At 35.3% G+C, this 25,939-nt stretch overlaps 1 protein-coding gene across 16 annotated transcripts; it reads right to left on the bottom strand.

Annotated features, from left to right (window-relative positions):
• Positions 1-1,959: 1,959 nt before the first annotated feature.
• On the bottom strand, positions 1,960-13,394 carry LOC112502496 (protein ROOT PRIMORDIUM DEFECTIVE 1). Of its 16 annotated transcripts, none has more exons than XM_025106416.1 (7): positions 12,962-13,394; positions 9,671-9,746; positions 7,815-9,501; positions 6,947-7,080; positions 6,291-6,422; positions 5,346-5,618; positions 1,960-4,509 (listed from the first exon to the last, which is right to left on the bottom strand). In XM_025106416.1, exons 2-3 carry the CDS (start codon positions 9,716-9,718, stop codon positions 8,122-8,124), a joined length of 1,428 nt encoding a protein of 475 aa, XP_024962184.1. In that variant the 5' UTR covers positions 9,719-9,746; positions 12,962-13,394; the 3' UTR covers positions 1,960-4,509; positions 5,346-5,618; positions 6,291-6,422; positions 6,947-7,080; positions 7,815-8,121. The 16 variants fall into 16 exon arrangements, with proteins under 16 accessions (XP_024962184.1, XP_024962181.1, XP_024962182.1 ...); XM_025106413.1 differs by having other exon boundaries at positions 6,971-7,080; XM_025106414.1 differs by having other exon boundaries at positions 6,987-7,080.
• Between the last annotated feature and the right edge of the window lie 12,545 nt (positions 13,395-25,939).

Below are 25,939 nucleotides of genomic sequence, written 5' to 3'. Positions count from 1 at the left end.
ACAAATGAGATCAAAATTGTGTCCCCGAATGGTCGTATGAAATCAAAATGTGTATAGATACTAAGAAAAGCTCCAAAGCGCAAAGGCATGCATCATTGCATATTTAATGCAAGCATACAATTAAATCCTGAGATCTGACAGATGGCTTCTCAAACCCTAGTATACCAATAGATCATGTATCAGTAAGATGGTTTCAAGAACCTCTCATCAATTTAGGGTTACATCAAGCACGATAGCGAGTTTATGAAAACAAATTCAAATTATATATCTAAGGACCAGTTGATTACACTAAAGTCTAACAAATCTTCCAGTTCTTATCGATCAAACAAACAATCAAAAGAATTAGGTTCAATTCATCAAATACAATTAAAGAAAAAGAAAGGAACGGGGGATTGGAGAGATCATACATGAGAACCAATTTCATAGCACTTAGTGTTGGATATTTGTCCACCCTTGTCCCACATAGGAAAAAGAATGAACTTTTCATGTGTTTATATTGCCTTACATACATGGATTAGCAAGTTAGAGAGAGGCCCAAATGAAGGATTGACCTTGGGCTTGGGTGTAGCAATACCCAATATTAATGGTCAAAAGATGGGCCTTGGGCCTTATGACCCGGTTACGGTTTTACCCGACACCCGCGACCCATCCGTAACTGCATTTTTCGGTTTATATTTTTTTAGGGGGGCTGTTCGTTCACTTAGAACACACGCACAAACAGAGATTTCTCTCCATAATTTTTCTCTCTATATCGTTGCTTCATGGAACGTATTATCGATTCGATGGAATCGGATTGACGTGCATCAATCCGGTTAGATAGTTGTATCCTCAAGACGACGTCCGTTTACCAACGCACGATTGGGGGCGAAATTTCGTCTTAGGACACTGTTTCGGCAGGCCTCTATCTCACGATTTTTGCATATAGATATCATCGTAAAGGTTAGAATTTTACTAACTTTCTTGGTTAATTTTCTGATTATTACTGTTTTAATTTAGTTTGGAAGGATAATTCTATAATTCGTTGGTCTGGTTCTAACACTTAGAGACTTCGAGATTAATAGTAAAAACCGGGTCGAATATGGGAAGTGTGTGTGTGCATTTTAGTAAACGGGGTTTGTGAGGTTTAAGGTTTATGGAGATTAGGCTCGAATACAATTTCGGCATATTGGGGAGTAAGATATGAAAATACTTGAAAACTGCCATATTTCTTTCAGGAATGTTTAGTTTTTTCTTACAGTTATCGCAAAAATAAGTATCGTTAAATTCATATTATTCTTTATCTTATTAAAATCAAAATAATCAATTTCGGATAAACACATAAGATGATGTTTTAAGAAAACTAAATTTCAAGATAAATATAAAAGTATATAACTTTTTCTATCTTTAATTAAAAACCGCATATCCCCTGTAACTAAAAAGCTAAGAACTAAAACATACTATATTAGATTTAGAGACCTTTTTTTCCCCGTTTGATGGTTTTGGTAGTTTGTATGGCTTAATAGCTCGTCATACATGAGTCTTTGTTTGTGACTTATTCATTAAGGTGATGGCTTAATCGGTCTGATAAATGGGTTAGTTTAATCTATTAAGCCATAACTCTCCCCAAACTACCCTTTACTCATCTGGCAAAGATTCAAAGTTGTCGAACATGAAGCCGATGTTGTGGCTGGATAAAAGAGTTGATAATGGAATTCAACACGTTTATGAGTGTGTTGCAATAATCGAGGTGATTTTTTCAATATGAATAATGAAATCATCAAGCAACGGGTAGGTTTTATTGGCACACATTTGCATTTTCAATGAATGTTCAAACTCAATAATAAAATACATAAAGTATAAGGATAATGGAAGATATACAAATACTTTGAATATAGTGGTTTGCTCCACTCCCCAGCCCCATCCATTTCAAGATACCAATCCACACGATGAAAATTTGTGTGGTATAATCAAAAATCACAGTACAAGATTTATACATGTATTTCATTTTTTTTGTTTTTCTAAGCAAGAAGTTGTTAGATCAACTCACACATATACAATTATATTGCAATATCAAAGTGAAAATACATGTCCGTCACACCCGTAATTCCGTTGTTATTATTAAAATATAAATTTCGGGATTTATCGAATTATTCAGTTGCCAAATTGAAAACATTAAGCTCTCAGTACAAGCACATGCCGTTCACTCCGTTGGGTTCCATAGTTTATAAGAATGTTGCGAGTTTGAATCCAGATGCAAGGCTAGTTAAGAACCCATATTTAAATGCAAGTCTACTTCAAACCCATATTCAGATGCAGAAGTATAACCAAGATGCGTAAACAATGGTGTCCTTGAGGGATGAGGTTTTGAATTTTGTTTAAAATTTTAATTGATAAGTCCATGTTGGAGATTTTAGGGTTTCAAATTTTTTTCATTTTATATGATTGTTCTCGATTTCAACCTCTTTTCTTCTGGCACATGCATATTCCCCAGGCAGCCAAAGATCCTAACGTACTCAACATTGGGTTTTAAACCACTCCAACACCCCTATGGGGTCTTGTCCTTTACTGCCGATGTAGGACTTCTATTGATAATGTGACATGTCCATTTTGCTGCTTCGGGCCAGAAGGGCCTTTGGCATTTTCTTTTCTTCAAGAAGGCAACGTACCATGTTAAGAATTGTGCGATTCTTACGCTCGGCTACCCCATTCTGTAGTGGCGTGTATGATGTGGTTAGTTGCCTCTTTATGCCTTGTATAGTGCAGAACTCCGAAAATTCCTTGGAGTTGAACTGCCCTCCCCTACCAGTTCTCAAACTGCATATTTGAAGGCCAGACTCCTTTTCCACCATACTTTTGAAAACTTTAAAAACTGCAAGGGTTTCACTTTTTTCACTTAAAAAGTAAACCCATATCTCGCGAGTGAAGTCGTCTGTAAATGTCAGTATATATCTCTTACTTCCATGCGATTCCGGGGTGATTGGTCCACAGAGGTCTGAGTGTACCAACTGCAACTGTCTTGTTGCTCTCCATGTGCTCTTCTTTGAAGAAGATACCCGATTCTGTTTTCCAACCATACAACCTGCACAAACCTTTGCTGGGCTCTTGAATGTTGGCGTTTCTACCAACCAGATTCTTGTTACTAAGAATTGTCAGATTCTTGTAACTTAGATGTCCTAACCTCCTGTGCCAAAACTCACTTGCTTCTGTAGTGTTAGCATTAAAACAAGCAGACTCGCTAATAAGAATATTGGTATCAATAGCGAACATTCGATTTGCTCTCATGACACTTCCTATAATACAAACTCTTTTTGAATGGTACAACTTGCACACTCCATCAGCCATCAGAATAGTTATGCCTCTGTCCTGAAGCAGACCCATACTAAGCAAATTGTTGCATAACTCAGGAACAAAAAACACATCAGTTACCGTTTGAGTCTTCCCCTTGAATTCAATAACGATGTTCCCTTTTCCCATCACGTCTATCCTAGAGTCGTTTCCAAGTTTTACTGAATGCCTGAAAGTTTCATCTAGTTGCACAAACCACTCCTTACTGGTCATGTGATTCGAGCATCCCGAATCAAGAAACCATACTCCTTTCTTTTGTTGACTTAAATCGGTGTGCGCCATTAACAGCATCTCTTCTTGGTCAATGAATTCTGCATAGTGTGCTTGCTTCTCTCCGTTGGGACACTCGTATTGAAAGTGCCCTAGATTGTGACACCTGTAGCACTCTACTAAGGCTTTGTTGAATTGTTGTCGCCATCTGCCCCTTCCTCCTCTTCGTGACACGCCTCTGGCTCTTTCCCCTTCGTCCCTCAGAAGATACTTTCAATGCTTGTTCTTCCTCGACCAGTCCCTTCATTATCTGCTCATGAATCAGGAGGCTGCTTTGAAGCTCGTCTACGGTCAAAGTTTCTGTGTTGCTGGACTCTTCTATGGAACATACGACATAGTCAAACCTCGGAACAAGGGACCTCGTAATTTTTCTTATGATATCACTTTCTTTGATAGCCTCTCAATATTCTTCATCCTTTTTGCTACGGATAAGACACTTCCAAAATAAACATTAATTGTTTCTCCTTTCATCCTCAGCATCTCGAATTCAGTCTTCAATCCTTGAAGTTGCGCTCTTTTATCCCGTGTTGAGTCTTTGTACTTCTGCTTCATAGAATCCCAAATCTGCTTTGAAGTTCCATCATTCAGGATCGCCTCCATAATCTCTCTATCAATGGCTTGATAAAGGTAGTTCTTCACTTTCTTATCTTTCAACTGATTATCAGCAATCACCTTAGCCTCTCCTGCAGTTAGCTCTCTTCCTTGTGGAGGAGCAGGAATCCCTTCTTCAACCATACTCCAATACTCTTTGAATCGCAGAAAATTCTCTATTAATTTCGGCCAGTGCTCGTAGAAGCCATCAAACTTTGGAATGGCGGATTGAACGAACATGTCCTTGTTACAGCCATACTTTCTCAGAATTCCTCTCCTCTCGTGTTTATCTCTCAAGAGTTCCTCTCCTCTCTGTATCAGGCTCTGATACCAATTATTGAACAAAGAACAATAACAGTATTATTGAACAAAGAAACAATAGCTACTGCTTGTATTTGTAGAAATGAACTCTTGAATTGATAAAGAAAGCTAGAGCCATATTTATAGCCCAAACAAGAAACTGAAAAACAAAGATAAAGCAACTAGTATTGATGACTAGGTCTAGCTTATTAATTAGAAAGTATTCCTAAAGACTAGGACTATTATTGAATAAACAAAGAAACTTTCAGACTCTAAAAACCATTAGCTCTGCTCCAACAGATTGAAACAAGATCCCAATCCCACTTCGAATATACTAGGTTTAATTGTTGTCTTATAGAAATAACCCTTCTTTGAATATACTAGGTTTAATTGTTGTCTTATAGAAATAACCCTTCTTTGAANATACTAGGTTTAATTGTTGTCTTATAGAAATAACCCTTCTTTGAACATACTAGGTTTGATTGTTGTCTTATAGAAATAACCCTTCTTCGAACATACTAGGTTTAATTGTTGTCTTATAGAAATAACCCTTCTTTGAACATACTAGGTTTNATTGTTGTCTTATAGAAATAACCCTTCTTTGAACATACTAGGTTTAATTGTTGTCTTATATAAATAACCCTTCTTTGAATATGCTAGATTTGATTGTTGTCTTATAGAAATAACCCTTCTTTGAATCCTCAAGCTGTCATCTTAAAAAAAAAAAACCCCTCTGATTCAGACCAACAACTAGCAGAGCATGGAAACCCATATCAAAATCTTCACTGATATCATCACTCAGTTGAAAAGAATTCATTTTTGAGAGTAATGTGACTAACAATAATAAATATGCTACATACCTTCTCCATCTTAATCATTTGCTCATAAGATGAAGCTCCTTTCTTTGTAGGTAATCCTGTCCTCATTTCTTTTTCCATGACCTTGTCTGATTTTCTTCATTTGCTTCGTATGTTCTTTTAATTCTTACCAGAATCTCAATTTTGTAAATAAATTTCTAATGAGCTAACATGATATTTAAAAAACACTCTTGTCATCGAACCTCTGTTTGTCGTCTTAAGCAGCAACCTTTGCCACCCAATTGCATCGAATTTGCCTCCTACCAAGCCACTTTCCTACAATATAAACTGAAATGAATAACAAAAAATCTAGAATAAATCTATTTTAAAAGTCCAGATATGCTTCTTCAATAGAATATTCAACATAAAAGACAAAAACCATGTAAATAATAAAATTCACACCATTCAGAAGGTTTAGATAAACAAAAAAAAAAATCAAAGATTTTATTGAGGAACTTAACACTAAGTTGGTTCGAAGAGACATGCCCGTTACCAATATGTGATATTAGTTCTTGCCTATTACATTGAATCCAATCAAGTTGCCTATTATCAAAATGACCATTTGTCAACTCTGAGAAAACAAACTGAAAGAAATGTCGCAATTGAAACAAATAGAAGATGTACAAATAGTGGAAAAAAAATAAAAGAAGTCTAAAAACCATCAAAACATTAGCTTGTTCTCTACTATCTAATAAAGAAAGTCAAGCCATAAAGCAAGATAGCCAACTATCAGGTTGCTCAATCTCAATCTACTATCCTAAGGTGTTCAAGTCATAGTAAAATAAAATTGATACTAAACTCGAAAAATGAACATCATGCAAAGCATCCTCCTAAAATAGATAAACTTACAGCTAAAATTTCAAAATGAAATGGAAAGAAAAACGTAGAGTGATATGGCATTTTCTTTTCCAACCAGAATCCTCCTAATACCTACAAAACACTTCTTACCAAGAGTTCTGCACTGTGTGAGAATCTGGCTTCCCTCCTATTCAAACCGCTAAGTATATAGAGCAGTAACTCTCATTCAAAGCTGACCGTGAACTTGGGTCTAAATTTTCCAGGACGACATGGATATCCATCCTATTGCAGAAAGGAGGAAAATTAAACAAAAACGCAAAACAATAAAAAATACAAAATACAAAAAAAAAAACTAATCTCCAAAAAAGAAGTTCAAGCAAGAAGATAACTTATGTCACTTGGTAGCAAGACTAATCGACGCAATGTTACTAAAGTACTCATGAAAAAAAATATATACTCAAAGTTCACGTCTATCTGAAACTATTAAAAGAAAAGCATCATTTCGTTGATTTTCTATTCTTCAACAAAACCTGATGCAAATACACCATGGAAAGAACCCCAGTAGAAAACCAAATCCTAAATTTATGGAGTTCTTCAAGATTTTCCATAAGAAATAAAAGAAATTCCTCAAAAAATTCGATAAAAATTAAAAAAAAAATTCTTCAAGAAGCAATAACGATGTCTCCATGATCTGTACAATTTCATTGATATCTTACCAGGACCAAATGTTGAATCTGATATGAAGAAATCGATCGAGAGATGGAGAGAGCCAATGACTTACAAAGATGCAGAGCAAGAGAATGAACCTTAATATGTTAATTACAACTTACAAGGTCGTAGACACACCTCGAGAGCATGTACGGCCTCCTTGAATCATCATCTTTCCACCTTGAGAACGTAAACGGTTGGACCTGGCGTATGAGCGTGTCCCTATGTAAGCCTGGCTCAACATTGAAAACATATACAAGCTGATACAAGTTGTAAATTATGCATATGAAGTTGTAGTTCAGATGTTTTAAAAAACGATGCAATAAAAGGCAGTACTTGGTGCTTTGCAAGTTGTTCTTAAGACCTTTTTCAAAATGCTTTATAAGATACTATAGATTAATATGTGGCTCTTAACCTAGCACCACCAACTGAGAGACATCTCAGTCATTTCGCTTATCTTTTTATACAACAAAATTGGATGTAAAAGTTTTTAAAAGACAGATACAACCCAACCCCATGTAATATGCTCAAAAAATGAAAAATCTTTCTCCGATCACAGCCATTTAGACAAAATCCATTGTGGAGAATAATCAGTTTTTAATGTGCTTTATTGATTATTTTAGAATCATTTTTTTATAAAAAACTGATTTTTATTGAAATAAATATAAAATTATATAAACCATCCTTATAATGATTAGAGCATCCAGCCTTATGCAGAGCAGCAGTGACCGGTAGCATAGTTACAAACAACCACTCAACTGAAATCACCAATAATAATGATTGATATCAAATCAAGTACGTTAACTAATAATATTATGACACAATCTACAGAATTCTTGATCCATGTTATAAAATTCAAAAAATTCAATAAGGACACCAAGCCTGAAGAGCAGTTGGTTAGCACTTTTATCAAATTCAAACTACTCCGCAGTTGGCATAAATGAGATAATATTAAAGTTATGTTACCTGAGATGTATTTTCTTCATAAAACATGATCTCAAACTTCACATATCCTTGAATATTGCACTTCAGATAACTTACATATCCTCCAGGTGCAGGATCTCATCAACATTTCCAGGAATGAGGTACTTGCAGCAAAATTCCAACTTTCAAGACATGCTAATATTCTTCCAAGGTTAATCTAGTCCCCTTATGACTCAAAGCCTGGTACTACATCCAATGCAATGCCGTCTAGACTATGATTTGGTTGATAGATTTGGTGAAAAATAAGTGAAGCTTTGGTTCACAAAATTTATCAACTGCCATTAAGAAATCAATCAATCAGTTTGTTTTCCTCAATCTCTGCACTTCCATGGCAATCATCTTCTTCGTCAGTCTCACCATCACTTTCCACATTAGAATCTGAACCTTCTAAGTTCCCCTGTCCGTTGTTGCTGATATTGTCCTCGGTCCAAGACTTTTCAGAAATATTTTTGACATCGATCCTGTCCATATGATTAGCCACCCTTTCCCTCCTATGATAAACAAGCTCATGATCCATATTGGGTCTCCTCAATGTGATCAACTTAGCCAATTGCCTCCTAGCCAAATACAGCTCATTTGGCTCAATCAATTCACCCTTGTTATAAGCCTCTCTAAGAAAAATCGTATGAAGCTTCCCATAATTTCCCCTGGTAGAAATATAAAATATACCCTGATGCTGAAGAAGAAAATCTTTAAGCTTTTTCGGCAAATTCATAGTAATCCTAAAATGAGCAATCCTCTCCAAACTTATCTTCTTTTCTACTGTTAAAGACACAATTTCATGAATCATTGCAATTGCTCTCTTGTCCATTCTGTTCTGGGCCTCAAGCGATCTCATGTCATAGCCAGATACATCTTCATATGGCGACCAATAAGGAAGCCTTTGCCATTTCCAAACAGCAATCTTGTAATACTTCCCAATCTTGAACCCAGGTGGGAAATTGACGATAAATGAAAATCGAATGTTTTCAGCATCTCCACCCTTTTCTCTGTATTCCTTCTCCCTAATTTTCTCTATAGCACAAACACCTAGAACTGGATCTCTCTCTACTATCTCAATGTACTTACTCCTACTTCCTTTATCTTCAAACAATCTGAAAAATTGTGGGTGTTTCAGAATTACCGAAAACTCGAAGTCCTCCGGGAATCCAAACTCTCTCCTTGCAATCCGAACATGCTCAAGCCCCAGCCGTCCAGTATTAGACAGCATCAGAAGCTTCCTCAGCCTGGTCACGGCATCGCTGATTTGATCAATAACAGCTTCATTTTCCTGTTGAATTTGGATCAGGGCTTTTCTTGTAAGCCTGCAATAAAGAATTCTTTGAACTGGGTGTTCGAAAACATCAAAAATATGTGGAAATTTGAGAACGAAACGCCCAGCTTCGAATTGTTTGAAGCCGAGTCGGCGAGAAAGATTGTCAAGACGAGCAGATGCGACCATAGAGTTGGGCTGAGAGAGGATTAATTCTTGAACTTTAAGGACTTTGCGCATTTTTTTCTCGATTTCCATGTAGTTATCATATCCATGATCTCGGACTCGTTGTTGCTTTCTAGGTATTGATGTTGATTGTGAAAAATCGCGAAGAAAGCAGTGAATCAATGTAAGCTTTGAGGACTTGAGCCTATTTTGTAACTCCCTCTTGCATTTAGAATTTGCAAACAAGAAGACCTAAATTGGGAACATTTACAAGTTGTGAACTTTTGAGGTAAGATAAAATAATTAAAACAGTGACCAAATTGTAAGCAAATAACAAACCACAAATGCATATAATAAAAGGCACACTAGGAGTGGCTCATCAAACATGGGAAACAAGTGAAAGAATAATGATGTTATTTACCTGAGAATCAGACTGAATAAATCTAATGCCCTTGCCAGGATATATCATATGGCCACTGAAACGGCAGAGCACAGTCCTGCAGAAAAGCAAGACAGATTTTAAATTAGAACCAACACTAATAGCATCACTGAGAAGCACCAAATATAGATGCACGATGTGGTGTGGTCATAATGATACCAACACATAGCATCCCCAATCGAAACTAAAACAAAAGATCAAATTTCAATAGCCTATTGGCAAACAATCCCATACACAACTTAGCCATAAAAAAACCCATCAAATGAAATCGAAATTACGCCCCGTATGAACACGAAATCAAATGTGTATAGATACTAAGAAATCTCCAAACAGAAAAGGTAGAAAAGGCAGACATCATTGCAGATTTAATGCAACATACAGATCATGTACCAGTAAAGGCTTATGAAACCCTAGTATACCAACAGATCATGTACCAGTAAAGGACCGGTTGGTTGGTTTTTCATTAAGTCATGTGTGGATAAAGGACCGGTTGGTTGGTTGGTTTTTCATTAAGGGATTGTTTGTTTACCTCTTAATAGTTCCATTAAGAGGCAACCTCTGAATCCTTAAGAGGTGGAAAAAAAAGTCTGTCTCTTAATAGTTCTAAAACCCTCTGAATGATTTTGTATCATGGACCTCCCTTAACCATTAAGCGTCATAATTTCATTGTAAACAATTACCAAACAATTATATTTCCTTTTGCACTATATCATGAGAGCCCCTTAATCATTCTGACCATTTAATTATTCTACACCAAACTATTCAGCAACTACCAAACAGCCCCTAAGTCATGTGTGGATAAAGCTGGTTGTATGGAATAATTTGTCTGTATAGATTGAGATACCTTCTTGTTTGTTTGTTGTGCTGAATAAATGGTCTGAATATCATATATGACTATTTTACCCCTCATTGTATATTAAGCAACGATTAACATAACTATTTGATAAATATGATGAATGGTTGATTCTAAACGATAAAAATTATCAATTTAAAAAATATTTTGAATAAAAAAACCTTTATCAAACTAAATTATATGAATTCAATGACATAATCACAACAAAATTTAGTAAGTACTTATAGTTAAAATAGATGAAATCATAGTTCAGATACAAGTTTTTTTGGATGAGTTTCCTAGGCTATGGCCAGATTGACATCAACCCCGATAAACTCAATGGCAACAGTTGTTGTGAACGCCTGGAAACGAACACCAGGGGATATTCTACCACGTGCCCTTGGACCTCAACCACTACGCCACAACCCTTGTGGTTGTTTGGATACAAGTTCATTTGCAAGAGAAGAAGGAAGTATGTTGAGATGGCAACAATTTTGGAAACTTGCAAGCTTGTTGTTCCTTGTCAATTAGCATGTATAAAAACCACGTACCCTCTCAACTCAACTCAGCCATCTTCCAAGAAATTGATCAACCAACATTAACCATTTTCTTAAATAAATTGGGGCTATTAGTTAATCCAACAAGCATTACCAAATTAACCAATATTTGCAAAAAACTTAAGCAACTGAACCAATAATACATATAGGTGAAGACGCGAAGTAGAACCAATTGAACCAAGTTATTTCAAGACCAAAGATAGATCAACTACCCAAAAGCAAAAAAGCTGAAAACCAAAATCAATTGTGTCATCAATACAAGTAGTAGCCTATGCTGTTAAAATCGCAATATATCGTCGATATATCGGATATCGCTCCAAAAAAAAATCGAAACTCAAATATCGGTCAAAATATCGGGAACGATATTATCGGCGATATTTTCCGATATTTAGCGATTTTTAGCGATATTTTGAGGTAAAAATCGGGCCGATATACCGATTTTATAAGGTYTAAAAATTTGGGCTGATAACTTATTTTGTTATTTCATGGGCCTAATTTTTTGGGCTGATAACTTAAATTTCTTATTCCATGGGCCTAATTTTTTGGGCTGATAACTTAAATTAGGTCTGAATCTTTCCACAACGTCTTCTTCTTCTTCACGTTCAACTTCAGTGTCGACTTTTTCTTCACAAATCACACTTAGACTTCAACTTCAGTCTTCAGACTTCGACTTCTTCAGTCTTCAGACTTCGAATTCGACTTCGAATTCGACTTCAAGTCTCGACTTCTTCTTCACACTTCAGTCTCGACTTCTTCAGTCTTCAGTCTTCAGATGATGTGATGTTTTAATTTTGAAACTATATTTCTAAACTCTAATTAATGCATATTATATATATAATTCTAAGAAATATTATGTTAACCGCTATTTCCGATATATCGAATATCGGTCCTGACTGATATTTCGTATTCTGACCGATATAACAGCATAGGTAGTAGCATTTCTTTGAGGCAAACAGTTTATGAGCTTCACCTACAGTCTGCTGTTTCTTCTTCAACTCAAGAACACATTCAAAAGAACATGAAAAGGAATCAAAATTACGAAGGATAAGTTAATAGAAGTAGAAGAAAGAAACCATGAAGATGTCGATTGATTCAGAAAATAATCGAGGCCAAAAAAGCAAAGCTTAAATCAAAAGAAATGTAGAGCAGGGAGTAACATAATAGCTAAAGGACTTATGTTGTTGTTTACTTTTCTATCTGAATCAACAGTCTGAATTTTCTATCAAGTCCTGTATGGATAGATAAATTTGTCTGTCTGGATAAATTTATGTTGTTGTTTACTTTTCTATTTGAATCAACAGTCTGAATAACAGAAATGAAATTTACCTCTGAGGATGAACTACGCGCTGTTTAATAATTGTTGAATAAACCCAAATGGAACCAACTATTTAACCAAGTGTTTTAAACACAAAACAGTAGCTATAGCTATGTATTGAACCAATCATTGAACCAACAACAATTAACAGCAATAGGAAACAACAAAATCAATAGAAACAGCAAGGTGTTTGGGATTATATAAACAGCAAACAGCAAACCTAAAATAGATTCTATCAAACAGCAACAGCGATAGAAACAACAACCTAATCGAGGTTTATGCTAAACATGTGATCAAACAGCAACAACAACTATAAAATAAACAGCAACAACAACTATAAAATAGCAAATACGGCAACCTAATCGATGTTTATGCTAACTATAACAACAAATACAGCAACTATAAAACAACAAATACATAAATAGCAAACATCAAACAGCAACCATAAGACAGCAAATACACATCAAAAAAATCCAAAAATCGTTGAAGAACAGCAAACATCAAAAAATCGACTGTGACTTGTATACCAGCAAACATCAAAAAATCGACTGGAGGAGTATAGTAGTTACCGATTAGGAGAAGAGGGCCGTGAGTGATGGAGAAGAACCTGTCAATCGATGGAGGAGAAGAGGGTCGTGAGCAATGGAGAAGAACCTGTCGATCGATGGAGGAGAAGAGGGTCGTGAGCGATGGATAAGAGGGCTGTCGATCGATGGAGGAGAGAGGCCTTCGATTAGGGTTCTGTAAACAGTTTGGATCGATGGAGAAGAGATGTGCGATTAGGGCTGTCGATCGATGGAGGAGAAGAGGCGGGGTGTTTCTTGGAGACGCACTATAAGATAAGGAAGGCTAGGGTAGTTTTTGGCCGGCTTAACCTCGACAACCTCCTTCTTTCGTACGGGTGAATAAGCCCATTTTTGAGCGATTAAGCCCGAGGTAAACAGACTATATGAATAAGCTTATTTATCCGCTAAACTCGTTAAGCCACAAGTAAAACCCTAGACATACCTGAGGTTGAGAACCATGGCGGCCGCAGCTTGTGTGACGACAATGAAGATGTAAACAAAACGGGCGACACCCGATTCTCACATAGCAGCATCGGCAGCATTATGATTTTGTTTTAGAAAAACATTTAACGATACATCCTTGTGGAATTAAAAGTTGCGATTTTAACCCTTCATTCTAGTTTTTTATAATTTTTTTTAATTCTTTTATTTCCTCCTTTTCTTTTTTTATATAAAATTATTTATATACTCACCACCGAACATTTATCTATATTATATTATATAATATTTGACAAAAACTCTTAAAAATCATTTTTTATGCATAAAATATTGTTTATTAATGCATATTATTTAAAATTCAATATTACAAATAAATTGTTTGTAAATACAACTTATTAAAAATTCATGTTTGAATTTGTATAACTAACTGCAGATAAACATTTCATTTTAAATATAAAAAATATAAATATAATTAAGATAATCATTGAGTTCTAACATATTATTTAATTATTATCCTTATAAAAAATTTATTAAATCAAAAATAAAATTATTTCGTTATTAAATCTAAATTAAATTATAATAAAAAAAATTGAATTAAAGAAATTACATAAAAACAAAAACATTTAAATAATTAATTTGATACTAATATTGATATATTTATTTTTTAAATTTCATGATATCTTCATGTTTATATTTTATTCAAAAATAAAATCATTATTCATTTCTCAAAACAACATAAAAACCATATTAAAACATCTACAAAGACGGAATAAAACGAAACATTAAGATATATATATATATATATATATATATATATCGCTGCATTACACGAGTACCCTTTCTAGTTTATATAAAAATATGATGGATTTGGAGAATTCAATTCAATTCATTTATAAATTATATTTCGTTAGTAGGATTTAGGATGTGATTAAAATTTTAGTTTTTGTAAGTATTTGTTTGTTTGTAAAGAATTTGTTTTTATTGGTAAATTATCTTTTTGTTATTGATTTTTTGAGAATTGTATATTTAATCATCTACGTATTGGGATGCAAAAAAAATACACAAATATAGTTTTCAGTGGGGGTGTTTCGTAGATAATCCGTCGGAAAAATATTTATTAAAAAAACAAAAACACATGATTTTGGTATTACCTATGGACATCCCATCAGTCAACAATCCACCGGCAATACCAAAAAATGTTTTATTATTAAAAAAGAAAACGTTATTTTGGAATTACCAGTATACATCCTCATCCACAGTAATACCAAAATCATGTTTTCTTAATAAGTAAAACATTTTTTGGTATTACCGGCAAATGAGGGTGTCCTCGCTAATCTGTTGATGATACAAAAATCATGTTTTTTAAATAAAAAAATAACAATTAATTTTGATTGATTAAAATTACTAGCATAAGTTAATTAAAAAAAATAATTATTTAAGTTTTGCAGGTAATTTTAGTTAATTAAAATTAATTACTTTTTAATTTAAAAAAATGGGTTTACCTATTCATCGGAAAAGTAACCGGATTTTTTTGCTGCTTCTTTCTCTCTCTCTCTCTCGAACCGACGACTTGCTGTTCTTCTCAATCAATCAGATGTTGCTACTTCTCAATCAACCAGATGTTGTTGTTTCTCCCCGATCGAACCGACGACGTGCTCCCTCCCTCTCGCTCGAAGAAAACTGCTTCTTTGTTGGGCTGCTTGCTGGACTGCTTGTTGTTGTTGGGCTTCTTCTGTTGGGCTACACATGATGAGATCAACAACAACAACAACAAAAACGAATAATCAAAATCTTGTCCCCTTTTTTTTCAACTTGAATAACCTCAAATAATTAAATATCAAGTTAAACTAAATTAGAACTTTTAAGCATCTAGTTAATATTAATTACTAGGTAACTTTAGCATAAAAATATATAAAATTGGCATTTATCAAATTCCCCCACACTTAAATTATTGTCCGTCCCGACAATGACTGAAGTTAGCATGTAGTTATAAAAACGAATCAAATAAGAACATCAACACGTATAGAATATTTTAAACGTAAGAGTTGCAACTTAGCTTCAATTATAGGATCTACCCAATCAAAAAGGCACAAGCTAATCTCGAGAACTCTCATGAATAGGATTAACAAAATAACACTGAAACCACTCCTTGGGGCTAAAATGTATCGCTCAAACCTTCACTACACTAGCATGTACCTACCATATGCTTGAAAAGTCTCTCACCCTTCACTACTTGGATAAAATACATGCAATTAAATCAAAAGGTCTTTTAGAGGTAGTAATGTAAAATAAGGCTTCAGGTAAGGTAGGAATATATTCTAGAAAAGAGTGACTAAGGACCTTACACCAAATTGAGGACCCGGTTATCATGAAAATTTCATTTCACAAAGGACTCATCATGTATATCTTTGAAGTACATTTCCCTTTGGATGATAGGAAATAAAGACGAAACATGTATATTCAACCTTATTATCATTTCTGTCGTCTACTTTATTTCTTTCTTGATAACATGTCTTTTTTTTCATAGATTTGTCTTTTTGAATTTTTCTCTTGTTTTTCATTCACTCTTTTATTTTATTTTCTTTCTTTTCTTTCCTGACATACAAATACAACTTTCGAGCATAAAGGGATACCAAGACTACTCCATTGGTGATTGGTCGGATGAGTCGCGTTTGGATTGGTTCATGATGTGGGTAACAAAGGAAATAGGCTAAGGCTCAAAGTGGTGTGCAAAAGAGTAAAAATATCATAAAAGGATAAGCTAAAGGCCAATGGTTTAACATAAAAAATGATCAAACGATGGCCTTTATCATATTTATTAACATGTAAATATCATGTAATCTTAAGTAGAGACAAGTCAAATTCTAGAGGCACATAACTAGGCATGATGTAATCACAAAAGTAATGAAATTGAGACTAATATCAAGTGTTTAGTCTAATAGGCTCAAAGTCTCACGGTGGTAAAATTGTGCAAGAGATTAGCAAGAGTCTAACTTTAACCGGTATACTATCACTATTCAACTCCAAGCGTTATCAATCAAACTCAATCATGTTATGCATGCATCCAAACTCATCATCATCAATAGTTTAAGCCATAAAAAACCATGCCAACACGTTGTCAAAACAGACAAAAATCCACATTTAAGCATTTACCCTGAAAACATTTATCTACCCGAACCATGCCAAAACATTGTCAAACCCAAAAATTTGACATCCCACCCCTACACTTAGATCATATGTTGTCCTCAATGTATTCGATAAAGAAAAGGACATTCAAAGCAATCAAAGAATGAGGGGAAATAGTAAACTCCCCTGATTTGGTGAGTAGTCCTCTAATGTACGGGTCCGTGCAGGTAGATGCGTCCTTTTAGCTCCAAATTCCAAGGTGAAACCTGAGAATAACCAAGGGAAGCACAAGAGTGAAGAAGAGACTCTAACGAAACTAAAGCATATATGAAAAACAATAAAAAGAAATAAATTGAAATCCATGGGTTGCCTCCCATGCAAAGCTTTTCTTTAACATCTTTGGCTAGACACCTTCTTGTATAAGTCGGTCATCCCTCCGGCACCTCCAGCTTGAAAACCTCCATGTCAAGAGGTTTGAAACCTTCATAAAATGGCTTTAAACGGTGGCCATTAACTTTGAACACTTTTTCTGTTTTCTCACTTTTTACTCTCTCTTGCACCATGACTAAAAGTATTAGTAACAACAAATGATCTCACCCATCGGGACCTAAGTTTTCCAGGAAATAACTTGAGTCGAGAGTGAAAAAGTAAGACCTTTTGACATAGAACAAATGTCTTATGAGAAGATATTTTGTCATGAAAAGCTTTGGTCTTTTCTTTATATAAATGATAACTCTCATACGCATCATTGCGTATTGCTTCTAATTCTTGTAGTTAGAGTTTTCGGAGAGTACCGGCTCTATCAATATCCAAATTTACATTTTTCACGGCCCAAAAGGCTTTATGTTCCAACTCGAAGGGAAGATGACAAGCTTTCTCATAAACTAGGCAAAAAGGGGACACACTTATCGGGGATTTGTAGGCGGTCCGGTAAAAACACAGTGCATCATTGAGCTTCAAACTCTAATATTTCCTACTCCGGTTTACCATTTTTCAAGAATTTGCTTGATCTCCTGATTTGACACCTCCGTTTGCCCATTTGTCTGTGGATGGTAGATAGTGGATATGCGGTGCTTTACACCGTACATTTTAAACAAAGTCGTCATCACTCCATTAAAAAAATGGGTGCCCCTATCGCTTATCACCACCTTTGGGACTCCAAATATGCAGAAAATCCGATCTTTCATAAAATCTGAAAACATCTTTCCCACAGTCAATTCTTGTCGCTTTCGCCTCTACCCATTTAGAGACGTAATCAACGGCGAGTAAGATGTAATAAAACCCAAAGAACATGGGAAATGGCCCATGAAATCAATGCCCCAAACGTCAAAAATCTCACAAGCATGAATGAGGGTCAAAGGCATTTGACCTCTACGGCTAAGATTTCTGGTGTGCTGGCAACGAGGACAAGCTTTACAAAACATGTATGTGTCTCGATCAATATGTGGCCAAAAGAGGCCACTCTCGAGAACCTTACGAGTTGTCTTTGTTGGGCCAAAATGGCCACCACATGCATGAGAATGACATAATTCTAAAATAGAAGTTACCTCATCATTACCTACACATCATCGGATGATTTGATCAGACCCTTTATTCCACAAGTAGGGATCATCCCACATGTAGTATTTGGAGTTACTCTTTATCTTGTCTCTCTTCGAGCTTGGTAGCTCCTTAGGTGTGGTCCCGGTGACTAAGTAGTTGACTATGTCGGCCTACCAAGAAACTGTGGTCTTCACCTCAAAAAGGTGCTCATCCGGGAACTTATCATCTGATGGTAACGACTATTCTTTGGAGATAATCCACTCAAGTGATCTGCTACTAAATTTTGTGCACCATTTTTGTCTCTAAGCTTCAAGATGAATTCTTGGAGCAACAAAATCCATTGGATGAGCCTTGGTTTGGCATTCTTCTTTGTCATCAAATACCATAACACCGCAAGATCTGTGAAAATAATAACTTTAGTACCCAAGAGATATTGACAAAAAATTTCCAAAGCAAAGAAAACCGTAAGAAATTCCTTCTCTGTGGTTGAGTAGTTTGCTTGCGTGCTATTTAGGGTTCTCGAGGCATAATAAATAACATGTGGGTCCCTTCCAACCCTTTGCCCGAGTACACCTCCATAAGCTTAATTGTTGCATCACACATAATCTCAAAGGGAAGATCCCAATTAGGTGGTTGCATGATTGGGCTGTATGTGAGCATCTCTTTAAGCCTATCAAAAGCTTCCTTGCACTTCTCATCAAACTTGAACTCWACATCCTTTTGAAGTAGATTACACATCGGTCAGGTAATGTATGAGAAATCCTTGATGAAGCGCCTATAGAAACCTGCATGACCCAAAAATGACCGGACTTCCCTCACCGAAGTGGGGTAGGGTAAGCTTTTGATCACATCTATTTTAGCTTTATCTACTTCAATCCCTTTACTTGAAAAAATATGTCCTAAGATCAGTGTTTGGTTTACCATAAAGTGATATTTTTCATAATTTAGAACTAAGTTGGTCTCTATGCACATTTGAAGAATTTTAGTGAGATTTTCTAACCACTTATCAAAGGAGTTTCCATAGACGGTAAAATCGTCCATAAAAACTTCAATAATATTTTCCACAAATTCAGAAAAAATACTCACATACACCGCTGAAAAGTAGCTGGTGCATTGCATAAGCCAAAGGGCATTCGACGATAAGCAAAAGTGTCGAAAGGACATGTAAACGTGGTTTATCTTGGTCTTCCGGTGCAACTAGAATTTGATGAAAACCAGAAAAACCATCCAAACAACAATAATGAGACTTACCTGCCAGTCTCTCGAGCATCTAATCGATAAAAGGTAGAGGGATGTGATCATTTCGAGTTGAAGCGTTCAACCGTAGGTAATCGATGCATACTCTCCAACCACTTTATACACTCATTGAAACCATCACTCCCTTGGCATTCTCCACTACTATCACTCCGGCTTTCTTTGGAACAACTTGCACCGGGCTCACCATTGAGCCTCATGAAATGGCTTGAAATCATCCTCCATTAATATCTTATGCATACAAGTTGATGGACTCAAACCTTTTATGTCGGCTATCGTCCACCCAATGGCTTCCTTGTATCGTTTGAGCACAAATATAAGTTTCTTCCCTCAGATGTATCTAACCTACTTGAAATGATCACCAATAGCTTCTCTTCTTCTCCTAGATAGGCATACTTTAGATGATCAGGAAGTTTCTTTAGCTCTACTTCTAGTGCCTGTAGAACAAAAGGAAGTAGCTTTCTGTTAGATGGTGGTAAAGAGACTTGAGCAATATCATACATTGAAGTCTTCTTTTGATCCATAGAGGCTACTAGCTCGTGAAACTTGGGTCCGAGCTCAATCATCTTCATGAGTTTAGTCACCCCCGCTTCGTCTAAAGACCTACTCAAGGTTGTGTCTAAAGCATCAAAATGTGTCAGTTCAAACAACTCTTGGGAAATAGGTTCAATAATTTATGTGGCAAAAAGAGAAGATACATCACTTGGAAAATGCATGGCTTCATAGATATTAAAATGAATGGTATTACCATCAAATTCCATAGAAAGTGTGCCATTGTGAACATCTATATTTGTTTTTGAAGTTTTCGAAAAGGGCCTCCCTAACAAAATGGATGTGGATTTTTTATGAGAATCTTCCTCCATATCAATGACATAGAAATCAGCGGGGAAAACAAGTTCATTCACTTGAACCAATAAGTCCTCTAATACCCCTTTCGGGTGTACCACGGATCTATCAGTCAATTGAATAACCACCCCGGTTTCTTATAAGGGGCCTACATTTAAAATCTAAAGATAGAGTATGTCATCACATTGATAGATACACCCAAATCAAGGAATGGTGAAAACACCGAGATCTTTGCACTTTGGGGGTAGCTTCTTTTGAAGCACGTCCGACACATTTTCACTCATATTGATTGTCTCGTTACCCCTAAGTTTTCTTTTGTTGGTACACAATTCTTTTAAAAACTTGGCATAACGAGGGACTTGTTTTATTGCATCTAAAAGAGGGATATTCACTTCAACCTTCCTAAAAGTTTCTAAAATTTCCTTTTCTTCTCTAACTTTACTAGACATTTGAAAACGTGTAGGAAAGGGAGGTGGAATTACCTTYGCTTTATCACTTACATCAATGGTGGATTCTGGTTGTTTCTCGCTTTGAACCGGTTTTGGACTTACCTCATTTTCTTTCTCCATTTCTCTACTCTTCACCAACTTTGGTTCTTCAAGCTCTTTTCCACTCCACAAGACGGTTGCACTTACGTATTGTTTCGGATTCATTTCCGTTTGGGAAAGGCAACTTTCCTTGAGATTCCAACTAGCTCAAGGAAATAGCAATTTGAGCTCCCAGATTTTGAATACTTGCTTCCGTTTTCTGTTGGAATTGAAGAGTGTTAGTAGCTAAAATTTTGACAATGTCTTCAAAAGACATACTTGGGCTACTTGATTCGGATTGAAGGGTGCTCTTTTCTGAAATTGTTGTTGTGGCGGCCTTTGCATGGAATTCTGAAATTGAGGTCTTCGGTTTCCAAAATTGTTGTTGAGATACCGTTGTTGTTGTGGCTGACCTTGAAAGCCTCCTATAACATTCACATTTTCGGCCGTCACCAACACATCTTCTTGAAGTTGTGGGCATGCATCGATTGTATGGCATGCCGCCAAACATATTCCACAAGCTTTCACTTGCTCTTTACCTACTACAAGTTGTTTTACCAGGTTAGTAAGATCATACAAACGACTCTCGATTCTCGCAACATTTACCTCGTTGGCCTTTTTTGGCTCTCTCCTCATGTCACTCCTCACACTGAAATGTTGGAAATTTCCGCCATAGTAGTGATTAGAGCTCTAACCTCATTCACGGTTAGAGGAGGGAAAAAATTTGTCTAAAAATAGCCTCGCCATTTGGTTCCACGTCATTACCCAATCGGGGAGTAACGAGTATAACTAATCTGTAGCACGGTCCTTTAAATAAAAAGGAAAAACTTTTAACTTAATAAGGTCCTCTGTAACCTCAGTCGGTTTCATGCTAAGACAAACTATTTGAAATTGCTTCAAATGCTTATTAGGGTCCTCGTTCTCTAACCCGTGATAGATGGGTAAAAGATGAACCAAGCCAGTCTTAAGAACAAAATTTTGATTATCTGTCGAATACTGATACAAATTGGAGTATGAGCAACATCTTGGGTGACTAATTGACGGAGAGTTCGCTCCTCTCCATCGTCAACCATCTTGTTTGGCTTCTCTTTCTTTTCACTTTTTAGATTTTCTTCTTTTTCTCTTTCTTCGCTTGAATCGCTCGATAGGTCAATATCTTGCCAAATATTTACCTCTAGCGACGAAGTTCCTTCACCTAACTTCTTTCGAAGCTTGGCTTGTTTCTTCAGTCGCTTACTGGTCCGTTCAATTTCTAAATCAAGTGACAAAATTTTGACGGGTGTCGAGTCCACCAAATTATAAACTCCAACTATTGGCTAATTACAACCAAATTGTAATAACAGTAAGTCGGGTCAAATCCACAGGGGCTCGGTTTTAACTTATTATTGCCAAATATTTCGAGTACAAGAACAAATTATTAAAAGTAAATACGAAAAGGGGGGGGGGGTAGATTTGATTAATTAGACTAAACATGCGATTAAAAAACTACTTATAAACAATGAAAACGAAACCCAACATTAGTTCACTCTCGATGATGATGTAAATACTTATCAGCGATCTCGCAAATGTAAAAAGATAGGACAAGCTTAAGCCGGGTATGATTATCACCAAGCTCTGACAACCTTTGTTTTCACCAAATTAGACATCAACTAAAATCAGTTCTTTAGCTAAATCTTAACTACAAATGGAACAATGAACAAACTCTCAACATCCCAAGCGTAATTAGCTTTAACGAATTAGAAAACGCCGACTCAAAGAATTAAGCTCATATGCTCGGCTTAATACCACTTTGATTATGAGATTTCAAGAACTCAAATTGAAAACTTTATTGAAATCAAAGAGTTCCATTGTCACTCTATCAAAGCCGCAAGACAATTGCGTATCTAATGTTTTGAATAACAAGCATTCATAGGATTGTTAACTAATCGGCCAATTTAATTAACATTTAAATGAAATTAACGATTAACCTATAAATCAAACAAATAAACTTGTCCCAAACCATTATAACGACATCTCAAAGTGGGAAAACATCAAAATTTAAAGTTAATTAATGTTAGAATGAAGAAATTAGCAACATAGCTAACCTAGGTTACCGATTCAAAAGGTTTCAAGGATTTACTGAAAAAATTACCGACGAACTGTTGCTCTTCTCAATCAATCAGATGTTGCTGCTTCTCCCCGATCGAACCGATGACATGCTCCCTCCCTCTCACTCGAAGAAAACTGCTTCTCTGTTAGGCTGCTTGCTGGACTGCAAATGTTGTTGGGCATCTTCTATTGGGTTGCACTTGATGAGATCGATAGCAACAAAAAAACGAATAATCAAAATATTGTCCCCTTTTTTTTTTTCAACTTGAATAACCTCAAATAATTAAATATCAAGTTAAATCGAACTAGAACTTTTAAGCATCTAGTTAATATTAATTACTATGTAGCTTTAGCATAAAAATATATAAAATTGGCACTTATCACATAACAATATATTTTAAAAACTCCTGTGATACTTTAAACAGATTGATGAAAAGGAAGATCAAAATATATAATAATATTTAGGTGTAGTGATAAATTATGATGGTTATTTATTTGGGGAATGGTTATTGTTATTGTAAGAATAAAGAGCATGGCTTATACAATGTATTATAGGTGTCAATTTGGGGATTTGAAGATAAACTTCCTTCGTATTTATCTCCATTTTTGTTTGTGTAATTGTAAGAAAAATAAAATTATATTACAAAGCATTTGATTTAAAGTTCTAAAAACAACTTATTATACATTCATTATTACCTATATTTGCAAAAGTAGTTAAATTTCAAGTTTACATAGCATATGTACTACTATTAAGTTGTATGAACCTTCCTTATCTCTTATACTAATCGCCATCTATCTCGTCAAACAAATCTCCCCCTTTCCTTTGGTTCGCATAATGTTTTCTGAAAGAAAGGTTTTTGACTTGGAAGAGATTGAAACATTTGGCTAGAATGAAATATGTTAAATGATTTGGAATATGTCTGTTTGATTGGTAGAATGTAGCTTTCGAATTGGAATGGATAAACGTCCAAAATAGCTTATTTTTTATAAAGTAAACGCTAAGTGAAGAACAAAATAAAATAGAATCATGGTTATTTACAAGAGCTATTAATTTAAAATAAAATGAATGATAATGTTGTGGTGTAATTAATTTTTAAGTTGAATGATAATATTGTGGTGTGGCAGTTGATTGATAGATTTCTAATCTCTGTTTAGGTTGTGTAATAAGAGTGTGTAATGCGTCTGTTTCCAAGACCATTACCACTTGATGTTGAGCCAAGGTGTCATCATGCATTGATATATAAGCCAGCAGCATCAGAGCTGGATACTATTACTGAACCATTTCTTCACCACAATATGTCAATTCTATCATATACCAACGAAACCAGTGATCCAGCCGCGTCACCCCACTGCTCCACCACCGTAGCGGAGCAGAGAATAGCGATTTGCTCCCATATTAGGCAGAGGATGGGCTCGTTAGCGGCACTCCTCGTCAGGGGCAGAGACACGGAGGAGCCACGACACATCTCCGATGGAATTCTCAAGTTGTTGCGAGGATCTTCTGACGGCGGCCGCTGGGATGATGATGATGAAGAGCCACCGTATTCCACTAGCCCGGCATTTAAATACAATTTGTAGTCTTATCGAGAACCTGTTGGGTGTCATCGATGATACGGCGGGTGGGGCGGTCGTAGAGATCGTTGCTGGCACGGGCGGGGCGGCCTGGCAGAGGAGACCGGCGAGCCTCTCTGTTTTGGCTCTAATCTCACCACAATCCTGTTTCAATGAAGAAACATAATCCGTGAATTGAATAACTTGGTCCGCCAATTGGATGGGTCGTGCAAGGATCTGTTTGACGATGTCGGCCATCGCAAACAGCGGACCACCTCCCAACACAAGCAAAAATATGAGAATATCAAGGAATCCAGAGGAGGGTTTTAAAAAAATGGAGAGGGTTGAGGAAGATGGCGGAGGGTGGCCGTGAAATATGCACGCTGTGGCATAGGGAGGGTAGTGTGATATATATATATATATATATATATATATATATATATATATATATATATATATATATATATTATATTATTTATACTATATTATAAAGCATTTAACAAAAACTCTTAAAAACCATTTTTTATGCATGAAATACTGTTTATTGATGCACATTACTTGAAATTAAAGATTACAAGTAAAATGTATAAGTACAACTTATTAAAGCTCCATATTTGAATTCGTGTAACTAACTGTAGATAAACATAATCAAATAAAGGATAAACATCTCATTTTAAAATATAAAAAATCTAAAATATAATTAAAATAATTATCGAATTCTAACAAAATAATTAATTATTATCTTTATAAGAAAATTATAGTATTAAACCAAATATAAATTAATTCGTTATTAAACTTACATTAAATTATAATTAAAAAAATTGAATTAAAAAGTTATACAAAAAATGAGTAATTTTAAATAGTTAATTTCATACTAATATCGATATATTTTTGTCAAATTTTTATGATACTTTCAAATTTATATTTTATTCAAAAATAAAAACATCATCGTTTTTTCAAAATCAGATAAGACCATATTATAATATCGACTGAGATAAAGATTAAAATGAAATATTAAAATCAAGATGTATCTCGCTGTATTACGCAAGTACCATTCTAGTATTATATAATTAATGTTAGTTTTAAAAATCCATCATCTAGGGGTTGTTTCTCTGACATCATTTATTATTTGGAACCTTCCATTTTCAAATTTGCAACATCTTAGAATATTTTTTTTTATTATCCTGAATATTCAATCCGTTAGGAGTTGGTTAATCCCAGGATGACTACTTATTTTGCTGAAACCACAGCATTTGAACTTTTATGGATTTTTTTAATCCTAGGATATTTACAACTCATCTCTATAGGTTTTTTTATTCTCAACTTCATCTACTGGTATTTGAATCTTTGTATTTGTTGATTGTGGTCTTGTGTATGTTGTGGTTTAAGTTTCAGTTACTTGTATGTGTTTGATTTCTTCATTTTCACTACCGGTAAGTTCCATCATTGTGCTTAAATTTATTTCATCCCATTACTCTCGTGTTCGATATATTTGTTGAACTTTTTGTGTTAAATCGTGGTGTTGTCGGTAAAAAGAAAGCAAGAAAAGAAGAAAGAGAGGCGGCTACAGATATCATGTAAAATTTGAATAAAAAGTTGATTACCGACA

Source organism: Cynara cardunculus, unplaced genomic scaffold (genome assembly GCF_001531365.2).
Source record: "Cynara cardunculus var. scolymus isolate 2C unplaced genomic scaffold, CcrdV1 Un_Scaffold_1512, whole genome shotgun sequence".
Classification (NCBI taxonomy): domain Eukaryota; kingdom Viridiplantae; phylum Streptophyta; class Magnoliopsida; order Asterales; family Asteraceae; genus Cynara; species Cynara cardunculus.
Note: the sequence above shows the minus strand (reverse complement) of the source record. Positions and strands in the feature narration are given on the sequence as shown.